The sequence below is a fragment of the Balearica regulorum genome, chromosome 2 (assembly GCF_011004875.1).
Source record: "Balearica regulorum gibbericeps isolate bBalReg1 chromosome 2, bBalReg1.pri, whole genome shotgun sequence".
NCBI classification, from domain to species: domain Eukaryota; kingdom Metazoa; phylum Chordata; class Aves; order Gruiformes; family Gruidae; genus Balearica; species Balearica regulorum.
Genome location: NC_046185.1, coordinates 52,957,413 through 52,970,341, shown reverse-complemented (window position 1 = coordinate 52,970,341; position 12,929 = coordinate 52,957,413). Strand labels below are relative to the sequence as shown.

The following is a 12,929-nucleotide window of genomic DNA, read 5'->3' as shown; positions in this document are numbered from 1 at the left end:
GAGATTCTAAATCTTGTATTTATATATTACCAGAGCATTGGAAGCTTTTACTTATGCATGTTGCCTTTAAAATTTTCTAGGTGGTATTTTGGTAAGATGGGCAGGAAGGATGCAGAAAGGCTGCTTTTAAATCCTGGGAACCAACGTGGTATTTTCTTAGTAAGAGAGAGTGAAACCACTAAAGGTATGTACGTTTATGTGTATCTCTCCTCTCTCCCATTGTCCCTGGCCAAGATGGACATAATAACCATTTTTCTGTCCATCACATTTTACATATGCATGTGCACACATGTATGTGTATAATGGCAGTTGGGGAGATAAGTTAAATATGCGTTCAAATTTTTGGTGAAGAACCAAGTATGACTTGTTTCATAGGTGCTTACTCCCTTTCCATACGTGACTGGGATGAGGTCAGAGGTGATAATGTGAAACACTACAAAATCAGAAAACTTGACAACGGTGGATACTATATCACAACTAGAGCACAATTTGAATCTCTACAGAAGTTGGTGAAACACTACAGAGGTAAGTCCAGGTTCTAGCGTCCCAATGCTTCCTTGTGCCCGTTGTGAGGAAGAAGAACTGTGTACATGGCTTATTTTTAAAATTCACAACTATGAAATTTCTTTTTGATTTTGACAAACAGTAAATGGACTAGTTATTTTTATCCACATTAGGATGTTACTTTTGTTACAGCCTTACCTCTGTTTAACTGCAAAGCTTATCTTTTCTGTTTTCCAGAACATGCCGATGGACTGTGTCATAAGCTAACAACTGTGTGTCCCACTGTGAAACCGCAAACACAGGGACTAGCAAAAGATGCCTGGGAAATTCCTAGGGAATCTTTGAGGCTGGAAGTTAAGTTGGGCCAAGGATGTTTTGGTGAAGTATGGATGGGTAAGAGCTTTATGTGACACCTTTCAGTTGTTCGTATTAGTGTTTTAACAGTAAATCAGTATCGGGATCTGAAAAGATAATTTGATAAAGAATTATGAGAAAAAGTACCAATTATGATCAGTCACATAAAGGTAAAAATAATATTCAATATAGTTCTAATTTATAATTATACTGTTAGCTAACAACACGTAAGCAAAAAGCAACGTTTTAGCAGAAAATCTCTTGGGTATTATAGGGGAGAATAAAATTTAATTTGTTTCTCTAGGAACATGGAATGGAACCACAAAAGTAGCGATCAAGACACTAAAACCTGGTACAATGATGCCAGAAGCCTTCCTGCAGGAAGCTCAGATCATGAAGAAATTACGACACGACAAGCTTGTTCCATTATATGCAGTTGTTTCTGAGGAACCAATCTACATCGTCACTGAATTCATGACAAAAGGTGTGTGACAGAATAGTTTGAACGTACTACATTTAAAAGATTATTTAAGATCCCAGCAACAAATTAAATGTTTAATTAATGTTAGGATCAAGCTGACTGGAGTGTAAGTGGTAATTTGATTAAATTAAAATGAGCCATGCTTGACCTACTTGAAGCAGTTCTGATTTAGATTGTGGGTGGAGGCATGATTATTTTTTTTGCACATCTGTGTCACCCTTGCTAATCTTCCAAGTACAAGATTGGCATTTTTTTCCTCAGCATTTTTTAGCGTGTACGGCCTGTTACGTTTAAATTGGATGGTATAGCTGGGAATATCATGAGAATATGCCTGCCTGTAGACAGATCGTGCTCACAATGAGAGAATCAGTTGGGTTTGGGGTTTTTGGGGGTTGGTTTTTTTTTTTTTGTTAGTTTTTCTTTTCCAGCAGTGTAATAGTAAATTTTAAAAAGGTCAAGGGTTTTTTTTTCCAGACTCCCTCCTTTATCTCCTTGTTTTCAGTCTTTCATCCTTCTTCCCTTGCTCTATGTCATTTCCCCCCACCCCCTCCTGCTGAAACAGAGATTTAGAGATTTAGGCTGAATGTAGAAATAAGCATCATAAGCATATTAGTGTTAAGATGCAGCAGATTTTCAAGTCAATTATTTCAGTTTTATAAAATGCAGACTTCTGTTCACCTCACAGAGAAATTTTGCTATCCTGGTAAGAAACAGAAACAATGTTAAAATCCAAGAGAGTGGCTACTTGTGTCAGAACTCTGCCACAAATATGGAGAGGGGTGTCCTGTTTGGATGGGAATTATAAGTGTTGTGTAAGTTTGAAAAGGCAGAAAGGAACAGAAAATATAAACAATTCCTTCTGTGTTGCTGTTCTTCCTAAATAAGACTAGGCAGTCTCTCTGTCAGATCTTAAAGCTGCCATGCAAAATCAGTTTTCATTGTTCAGAAATCACATTTTTGGCAAGACAATCAGGATAAAAAGATACTTTATAGCATTATAAGTAAAAGTAAAGATTAAAACCAGAACTGGGATGTTACCTTGCAAAAGCAGAAGCACAGAATTGGAAAGTAGTTGCACGTTTGTCTAAGTTATGGATTCAAAATGCCATTGGAAGCCTCTGTTTTCATTTGAAAAACTTTTCACATTTTACCAAAAACCATAAAACCTCTTTGATGGTTCATACTTGAAAGTTAATAGAACAATTTTTTTTTCCTTTTCTTTTTCTTTCTCTTTTAACAAAGAAAAGAGGTGGGTAAGAACTGCACAGTACCCAAAATTTTTTTCCAGTGTGGACAGGTTACTAGAGGTCAGCATGAAATCATAGAATCATAGAATGGTTTGGGTTGGAAGGGACCTTAAAGATCGTAGAGTTCCACCCCCCCTGCTGTGGGCAGGGACACCCTCCACTAGACCAGGTTGCTCAAAGCCTCATCCAACCTGGCCTTAAACACTTCCAGGGAGGGGGCATCCACAGCTTCTCTGGGCAACCTGTTCCAGTGCCTCACCACTCCAACAGTAAAGAATTTCTTTCTAACATCTAATCTAAATCAACCCTCCTTCAGCTTAAAGCCATTACCCCTTGTCCTGTCACTACACTTCCTGATAAACAGTCCCTCACCACCTTTCCTGTAGGCCCCTTCAGGTAGTGGAAAGCCGCAATTAGATCTCCCTGGAGCCTTCTCTTCTCCAGGCTGAACAAGCCCAACTCTCTCAGCCTGTCCTCATAGGAGAGGTGCTCCAGCCTTCTGATCAGCTTCATGGCCCTCCTCTGGACTCGCTCCTACAGCTCCATGTCTCTCTTGTACTGGGGCCCCCAGAGCTGGACGCAGTACTCCAGGTGGGGTCTCACAAGAGCGGAGTAGAGGGGCAGGATCACCTCCCTCGACCTGCTGGTCACACTTCTTTTGATGCGGCCCAGGACACGGTTGGCTTTCTGGGCTGCAAGCGCACACTGCCGGCTCATGTTGAGCTTCTCGTCAATCAATACCCCCAGGTCCTTCTCCTCGGGGCTGCTTTCAATCCATTCCTCGCCCAGCCTATAGCCGTGCTTGGGATTGCGCTGACCCACATGCAGGACCTTGCACTTGGCCTTGTTGAACTTCATGCGGTTCGCAAGGGCCCACCTCTCCAGCCTGTCAAGGTTCCTCTGGATGGCATCCCCTCCCTCCAGCGTGTTGACCACACCACAAAGCTTGGTGTCGTCAGCAAATTTGCTGAGGGTGCACTCGATCCCATTGTCCGTGTCGCTGACAAAGATGTTGAACAGTGCCGGTCCCAGTACCGACTCCTGAGGGACGCCACTCGTCACCGTTCTCCACTTGGACATTGAGCCGTTGACCACAACTCTTTGAGTGCGACCATCCAGCCAATTCCTTATCCACCGAGTGGTCCATCCATCGAATCCATGTCTCTCCAATTCAGAGACAAGGATGTCGTGCGGGACAGCGTCAAATGCCTTGCACAAGTCCAAGTAGATGACGTTAGCTGCCGTTCCCTTATCCACGGTCGCTGTAACCCCATCATAGAAGGCCACCAAGTTTGTCAGGCACGATTTGCCCTTAGTGAAGCTGTGTTGGCTGTTACCAGTCACCTCCTCATGTTCCATGTGCCTGAGCATAGCCTCCAGGAGGGTCTGCTCCATAATCTTGCCAGGCACAGCGGCGAGACTGACTGGCCTGTAGTTCCCTGGGTCTTCCTTTTTACCCTTCTTAAAAATGGGGGTTATGTTCCCCTTCTTCCAGTTGGCGGGAACTTTGCCGGACTCCCAGGATTTCTCAAATATGATGGAGAGTGGCCTGGCCACTTCATCTGCCAGTTCCCTCAAGACCCGCGGATGCATCTCATCAGGTCCCATGGACTTGTGCACCTTCAGGTTCCTTAGATATTCTCGAACCTCATCTTCTCCTACAGCGGGCGGTTCTGCATTCTCCCAGTCCCTGCCTTCTGTGACCTGGGCAGTGTGGCTCAAGCATTTGCCAGTGAAGACTGAGGCAAAGTCATCATTGAGTGCCTCAGCCTTCTCCAAATCCTGGGTAACCAGGTCACACGTTTCATTCCGGAGGGGACCCACATTTTCCCTCATCCTCCTTTTATCACTGGCATACCTTCTTGTTGTCCTTGACATCCCTGGCCAGACTAATTTCTGTCAGGGCTTTGGCTTTCCTAACCTGATCCCTGGCTGCTCAGACAGTTTCTCTGTATTCTTCCCAGGCTACCTGCCCTTGCTTCCACCCTCTGTAGGCTTCCTTTTTTTGTTTGACTTTGCCCAGGAGCTCCTTGTTCATCCATGGGGGGGCCTCTTGGTGGATTTGCTTGACTTCCTCTTTGTTGGCATGCATTGCTCCTGAGCTTGGAGGAGGTGACTCTTGAATATTAGCCAGCTGTCTTGGGGCCCCTCTTCCTTCCAGGGCTTTGTCCCATGGTATTCTACCAAGCAGATCTCTGAAGAGGCCAAAGTCTGCTCTCCGGAAATCCAGGGTAGTGAGCTTGCTGCACGCCCTCCTCACTGCCCTGGGGATCCTGAATTCCACCATTTCGTGGTCACTGCAGCCAAGGCTGCCCTTGAGCTTGACGTCCCCTACCAGTCCCTCCTTATTGGTGAGAATAAGGTCCAGCATGGCACCTCTCCTCGTGGGCTCCTCTATCACTTGGTGGAGAAAGTTGTCATCGATACATTCCAGGAACTTCCTGGATTGCTTGCGCTCAGCTGCGTTGTCCCTCCAGCAGATGTCAGGGTGGTTGAAGTCCCCCATAAGGACCAGGGCTTGTGAGCATGAGGCTGCTTCTATCTGCCTATAGAGGGCTTCATGTGCTCGGTCTCCCTGGTCAGGTGGCCTGTAGCAGACCTCCACTATGATGTCCCCTGCCCCAGCACTCCCTTTAATCCTGACCCATAGGCTCTCCATGAGCTCCTCATCCATCCCCAGGTAGAGCTCCATGCAGTCCAGCTGGTCACTGATGTAGAGGGCAACGCCCCCTCCTCACCTGCCCTGCCTGTCCTTCCTAAAGAGCCTGTACCCTACCATCCCAACACTCCAGTCATAGGAGCTATCCCACCACATCTCTGTAATGCCAATAATGTCATAGCCTTGCAGGCACACATGTCTCCAGCTCCTCTTGTTTATTCCCCGTGCTCCATGCGTTCGCGTAGAGGCATTTCAGTTGTGCCCCCAATGAGGCTGACTTACTGGCTGGTGTGGCTGTAATTCTTTTGATGTATCTTCCCAGTGTTACCCCGTTGGTTGCTGTTGCATCCGGAGCCCCCAACTCATCTCCTCTAGGCTTCGAGCATACTGTAGTGCATCCCGCACATCTCTGAGCAGCAGGCCGAGGGCCCTCGCCAGCTCCCCGTCCCTCCAACCTGGGCACATCATCCCACAACATGTCACTGGCAAGCCTGATGTTAGCCTCCTTCCCCTCTGAACCTAGTTTAAAGCTCTGTCAATGAGCCCCGCTAGTTCCTGGGCAAAGATCCTCTTCCCCCTTTAAGAGAGATGAATCCCATCAGAGTTCATCAGGCCCGGTGCCGTGTAGGCTGCCCCGTTGTCAAAGAACCCAAAGTTGTGGCATTGACACCAGCCATGGAGCCATGCATTTATGGACTGCATCCACCTGTTCCACCCAACATTGCTGCCCTTAACTGGAAGGAGGGAGGAGAGTATTACCTGCAGCCCCGAATCCTTCAGTGACTGTCCTAAGAGCCTGAAGTCCCTTTTGATCGCTTTTGTGGTACGTGTCTCTGCTTCATCCCCACCCACGTGTAGGAGCAGCAGTGGGTAATAGTCAGAGGGCTGTACCAGGCTGGGGAGTTTCCTAGCAATGTCCTTGACACGGGCCCTGGGGAGGCAGCAGACTTCTCTGAGAGGAGGGTCTGCCCTGCATATCGGGCTCTCCGTACCCTTCAGAAGGGAGTCTCCTACGACTATAACTCTCCTTTTCTTCTTTGCTCCTCTTCAGTCCTTTGAGCTCATGAAGCAAGATGGGGAAAAGTGTGTGCAAACACACACACCAAACAGCAGCACAGCATGGGTCTGGCCTGCCACACTTTTACTTTCAATGCAAAAACATAGCAAGTGACTAAAACCACATCAGAGGTATTTAATTCACGGCTACAGCCGTGAATCCACTGCAAGATCTGCAGTTCAGTGTTTCGGGTTTTTTCTCTACCGTTGCCATGCTTGTAATTTTGTTGTAATTTTGACTGTGATTGGACTGATTAGTTGTCAGTCTTCACCAATTTCTTAAGACAGAGATGATGTTCCTATACCATTACAGCATAACACCTGTAGGGAAAGCTGTTACATCAGAGACAAAGTTTTTCCATGCGTGTAGAGATTACTGTCTTAAAAGGAGCGCAGGTCCTTTGGCATTTTGGAGGTGATTTCAAATACTATTCATGTTGTAATGTTCTGGACATGATTGCATTATATAAATGGGAGAAGATAATGTATTGTGAAGAATGGAAGGTACTTTTGTTATCCCCTGTAAGGAAGAAAAAGCAACAAAATAAAAGCAACCATTTCAGAATAATTTCTCTAGTATATAATTGGAGCTGGTGGAAAAATTTAAGTAGTGGATGGGAGGGTTTTTGTTCTTTAATTACAAATCTCACTGTGGAGAAAAAGTCCAGCTAGGAAGGGCGTTGATTCCAGGAATATTGGGAAAAATCCTTATGTGTTGCCATACAATCATCAAGTGGCAGTCTGTTTTATTTGTGTTCAGTTATCTGAATTATTGAAGTGGATTCCAAAACACTTGGATAAAACTTTTACCAATGAGTCGTCAGGGCAGAGTCAACTACAGGCGTAGTCATGTATTCTGTTAAATGACAGATTTTCAAACACAGATTTGGGGAGATGAATGTGTAAATCATAATGTCTAGGAAAAAAAAAAATCTCAATTGTGTTTTCAGGTCAAATTAATGCTTTGGGGTTTTTCCCCTCCCTCCCCCCCCCCCCCCCCGAAACGTGTCGTCTTTTGCAGGCAGCTTGCTAGACTTCCTTAAAGAAGGAGAAGGGAAATACTTAAAACTCCCACAGCTGGTCGACATGGCTGCTCAGGTACGTTGTATAAACCAAGACAACAGTATTTTGTGCTTAGAGAAGAGATTTAAAACTCTTAGTTGATACCAGACATCAACTAAGCATAAATATTGAATGCTCTGGCTATTGTTTGCTGTTCTGTCTTACATCTTCTGATGTAGGTTTGTAATTTGTAAAAAGAAATAGTCTAGTTCCCAATTAGGAGATACTGTATAGGCAGACACACTCTAATCAGTGCTGTCACAAGCTCTTGCTGTGCTACACTTCCTGTACTTATACAATGAGAACAGAGCTAAAATGAAGGGGTACAGCTTAGTGTTTGGGAGAAATGTACATAGTCATGAAAAATAATCTTTTAATAAAACTTTATTTTTAAGATTGCTGATGGCATGGCTTACATTGAAAGAATGAACTACATCCACAGGGATCTCCGGGCAGCTAACATTCTTGTAGGAGACAATCTTGTGTGTAAAATAGCAGACTTTGGTTTAGCAAGGTTAATAGAGGACAATGAGTACACTGCAAGACAAGGTAAGACCAATTTATTCACTGAATAAATAAGACCAGTTACCTTCAAATTACTTACAACTATTACATTTAGCAGAATGTATCTGTGTATTCTGTCCGCGTGAATAAAGATTATGCATATAAGGTGCTTTCACAGCTATGTTTACGTGTCCCCCTCACCTAAGTGCAATTTTAGTAAACTTTTTAATGTTCAAAATTATCTGGCGGTTTGCTTATGTTTTCCAAAAACGCTTTTAGTTATTTTTTTCGGGTAAAACTTGCTACAGTTTGCAGAGAGCTGAGATTCCAGAGAGGTTGCTCATCAGATTCTGAAGAGCGTCCCACTTTTTTGAAACATACTCAATTAAGAATCCCAGATGTCTTAGCTGCTTCCAAAAATTGTAGCCAGTAGTTGCTGCCCTAGTTTGAAACTGGTTTCCAGTTTGAAATATTAAAATACTAAACCAACTCAAATTTTGTCAACAAAGCAAAATGTAAAAATTTTTTGAGTGCGGTATTCCTTTTAAAAGATTTTGAAGTGTAAGTAAATGATGCATAAGCAAGGGAAAATTGAGTATCTGCCTTTCCAATGTTTGTAGGAGCTAAATTTCCAATTAAATGGACCGCTCCTGAAGCAGCATTGTATGGTCGGTTTACAATCAAGTCGGATGTGTGGTCATTTGGAATTTTACTGACAGAGCTAGTAACAAAGGGGAGAGTGCCATATCCAGGTAAGATGAAAATTTAATAGATTTTTCTTTTCTTTGTTGTATTCTGTGCTTCTGAAGTTAGCTTTTGTACTTTCTGCCGTCATTCAGAGCCCACAGTTGACAAGCACAGACAAAAATTTAGGCGCGTTTCACTAGTTCCTTTGTTAACACAGCTACTTTGTTTTATTTACAGATCAACTGTGATATATTTTTAAAGTGTTTTAAGATAGTAGCATTTGTAAATGTGACTGATAGTTCATTTCAGATTAGTAGGTATCCTTATGTTTTCCTATCTTCCCTGAAATTTCTACTGTTGACATTTTCCCAGCTACAGTGAGGATCGGTAAGAGTGAACCTGCTAGACAGTTTTTGAAACTAAACATATGTAACCTATTTTGTCAGATATTTTGCTGTGACTGGAATTTGGAAGGGAGTTCTGTTAGGTGTAAAATGTCTTTTTCTTGGCCTAATTTCAAATGAAGCGGTCCTTGAATGGAACCTAAGACAGGCAGAAGGTATTTGTGCTTGACTCTCCTTTTTGAAAGGAAAGGCCTAAGGCAGTGGGAAAGTATACAAATGAGAAAGCGTACAAATGGCAGAAGGACCAGGTGTTGAGGAATTAACCAGTGTAATGAAATAATTTTCAGAAAATGTATTTAATGCAAAATGTAAAAAAAAAAAAAGTAAAAAAAAATCACTCATCATAAAGCGTGTCCATGAAAGGTTCTGTTATGTTACGTTCACATGTATTGTGGCTGGAGAGACACTTGAAAAGCTTTGGGAAACTGTTCCTTGCATAATATCTTTCAGAGCTAAAATGCTTTCCTTTTAGGGATGGTGAACCGGGAAGTTCTGGAACAAGTGGAACGTGGCTATAGGATGCCTTGCCCACAAGGCTGCCCAGAGTCTCTCCATGAGTTAATGAAACTGTGTTGGAAGAAGGACCCTGATGAGAGACCAACATTTGAATATATACAGTCTTTCTTGGAGGACTACTTTACTGCTACAGAACCACAGTACCAGCCTGGAGACAATTTATAAGCCAACAGTCTATATAACGTGCACAAATCTGCCAAATGTAAAGACTTGCAAAGAATTCCTGACGTCTATAAGGAATCAAAGGAAAGAAAATCTTCGCTACTTTGCATGCTCTTAATGGCAAACTGGAATTTCATAATGCAGTTGCACAAAACCACTTTTTAAGTGTTATAATCTAATTTACCAATGACATGTTTTTATTTTTTTTCCTTTTTTCCAACTTATTTTCAGGGTCCAAAGGAAGCTTACTGAAAATACGGGGTAGAAAAATGAGTGTTGGTGTGAACAATAGCGGGAAAAAACAATGTTTCAAATCCTTTATTTCCCCAACATTTGATAATCATTCTACTAAAGAGGGAATTGTCTGGAAATAAAGCGATCTTGGGGTAAGGCATTTTTAAAGCAGAAGAACTTTGTGGGACCAAGCAATTCTATTCCAGTTCCGTAAAACTCCCTGTGTTCAAAATTACGTATGTGTGCCCCCCCAGTCCCCCCTCCCCAGAAAAGATGGTACAACTGTATTTGATATATAGTCTTGATCTTTAAGCTTCCTCTTGCATGGACTTAATTTAGGGTAGGCAGGTTAAAAGAGAAATTGGAACAGTGACTGACAAACTTGATCTAAATGGTAGACCTCAATAGTGAAATTAGAGAGCATAATGCACTGTGTTAATATTTGTGTTAATATAACTGGAAAGTAGCATGAGAGATTTTTCTTTTTTTCTTTCTGCATAGCTAATTAAGAATAATGAAGGTAACTAGAAAATGAGGTAATATTTTATAAAATGGTGTTGATAAAGTATGATGATATTTGAACTTGAAGCTATGTAATACAATCAGCGAGGGGGGGGAGCCTTTAATCTCTTAAGCTCCAATCCAACAGCGAGCTTTTGTATGGGAAGACTACCTAAACAAAGGTCACCAGGAAAGCAAGACTGAAGCTGGTAAATGGCCACTCTTTAGTCCTTTTTCAGAGACAGGTTTGGTACTGTTCTATGTGGCTTATATGCGTTAACAAGGGTGGGTGCCACAAATGCTAGCTGTCACTAGTTCAGGGATTTGATTGCACTTTTACTTTTTCTTGACTATTAAGACACACTTATACGCAGTTGCTCTTCCCATTTCTGCTCTTCCTACAAAATTATTTAACTAAAAAAAAATGAAAGAAAATGTGAACGTTTAAAAAAAATAAAGGGATGAAATATATTTAATATTGTCCAAATATAGTGACATTGAAATTTGCTGGCATTCAGCCCAGCTGACACTACATCTAGATTTATTTTCTTTGGCTACTGACATATCAAGCAATAACATCATGTCTTTTACTCAACAATTTGCATGAGGTTCTTGAATTTCTGATCAAGCTTATGTACTTTAATATTGAAACACTAAACTCTTACTTAGCTACCAGGTTGGAATTCATATTATCATTGTAAAGCTATCCAAGAAATGAATTTCAGAAAAGCTGGTAATATAGTTCTGGTACTAAACTTAACATTCTTCGTGGGTTTACACTACATTGAATTCAACTACCAAACAGATCTTTGTAAGAACAGTGCCATCGTTTTTCATTTTCCCTCATCATCACTCATGACCTGTGTACATCTGTGGTTATCAAATTTTAAAAGGGCTTTATGTAAGAAAACAAAAACAAAACAAAAAACCCACACAAAAATAATAAAAAACCCCCCAAAATACAATGGAATTTTAATTTTTCTAAATATTTTAAAATGAATAACACAATCATATAAGTTTATGTATTGATACAAAAAATGCCAAAACTGACACTGGCATTGTTTGGATTTTTAATTACTGAATGGAACAGTTCATTGTAATAACACTTGTATAGTAAAGGAATAAAACACTAACTTAATGAACGTGTTCATTGTAAATGGTTGTGTATTATAAGACTTCTCCAAAAGAGTTTGTATGTTTATGAAAATTTATTTGTTTCACCTGAAGACCTTGATGTGGTTCTTACCCTAACAGAGTTTAAAATTCACATTCACACTTTTTATATAAATAGTAATAAGTTTAATTATGTAACTAAGTATTTTTATAAAGTATGGCATTGTTGAACTGTTTTGCAGAATTGGTTCAAAATAAATTTCTCCTTGATTGCATCTGCTTATTTGAGGAAAAAGAGGGGGGAGGGGGGAGGAGATGGGAGGGGGACAAAAGCAGAGTAGCTTTCATATAGAGGGGAATAAAACCTTCATGAGTTTTGGGTGTATTTTTATCCTCTATAAACTATTTTAGTGTACTTTCATACAAGATGCTTGGTTCATGGTGCATTAGTGCTGTGGAAAGGGAGACGTTTTCTAGAGCTGTTCAGAAGTCCTTGGCAGGAATGGGATAGAACCACAGTCTGTCTAGACTTAAAGCTAAACCCCCGTGACGGACAGACAGACAGACAGACTTGGGATTCTTGCGAGGGCAAGTCCAACACGGACTCTCAGCTGTCTGCTGCTGCCATGCTGGAGGGCAAATGTGTTTCCTCTCTCTTGCTTTCTCTGGCATTAGGAGCCACCATTTGCTTCTGTGCATTTTTTCAGGGAATTTTATACATTTGTTCTTGCGATAGCTGATGTTTTGTCTCAACTTCATCGAATGTTACCTGTCTCAGTGATCAGTACAACTCGAACCGCAAATCCTGACATGTGTAGACAGTGCCACCGTAGATTAAGGAGCTAGGACTGTTTTGAGTTTTGATAACAACTAATACAGCACTAAAACCATTCTTCTTACAGAACCTACAAACGGCAAAGTTTACTGTATTTTTAGTATTTCCTGTAATGTAATTAATGTTTTACTATTTTTAATGACAACAATAATGTAATTTCTGGTAATCTGTACTCCCTCTGTTGTCCATCAGAATGTTGTGATACCCATTCCACATGCTAGGCCTGCAGATTGTTTCTGTCATGCCTTGCTTCAAGCTGTAGTATTTTAAGAATATTCTTATACTATTTTTGAGTAAACTTCCGAACTACAATCCTCCTGTTTAGATAAAGTACATCTCTATTGTAGCATAAAGAATTATGAAAAGAACCTTGTGTGTTCTTATCCTTGCAACCACTGAAATGTCATTTCAGTAGGCTTGGCAGTAGCTCTTACCACTGAAAAGCAGCCTTGATTTTTTTTTTTTTAAAAAGAAAGTCTCCGAGAGTTTGCTGATGGGTAGAAACAGCCGGAATGGTATCTGATCCGTAGTCATCCACAATACTGTTTATTCTAAAACATATTATCCACAGCTGGAATAAGTATAAATGAAGGTAAACAAAACTAAACTT

At 41.4% G+C, this 12,929-nt stretch overlaps 1 protein-coding gene across 1 annotated transcript in view; it reads left to right on the top strand.

Moving 5' to 3' along the window:
• The window catches only part of YES1 (YES proto-oncogene 1, Src family tyrosine kinase), a 55,081-nt gene extending 43,322 nt beyond the window's left edge, over positions 1–11,759 (top strand). Inside the window, exons 5-12 of the mRNA XM_075744266.1 lie at positions 81–184; positions 376–525; positions 742–897; positions 1,163–1,342; positions 7,323–7,399; positions 7,759–7,912; positions 8,488–8,619; positions 9,431–11,759. Of these exons, the coding sequence (XP_075600381.1) occupies positions 81–184; positions 376–525; positions 742–897; positions 1,163–1,342; positions 7,323–7,399; positions 7,759–7,912; positions 8,488–8,619; positions 9,431–9,639 (1,162 nt within the window). The 3' untranslated portion in view covers positions 9,640–11,759. The remainder of the gene's footprint in view (positions 1–80; positions 185–375; positions 526–741; positions 898–1,162; positions 1,343–7,322; positions 7,400–7,758; positions 7,913–8,487; positions 8,620–9,430) is intronic.
• Positions 11,760–12,929: the final 1,170 nt, after the last annotated feature.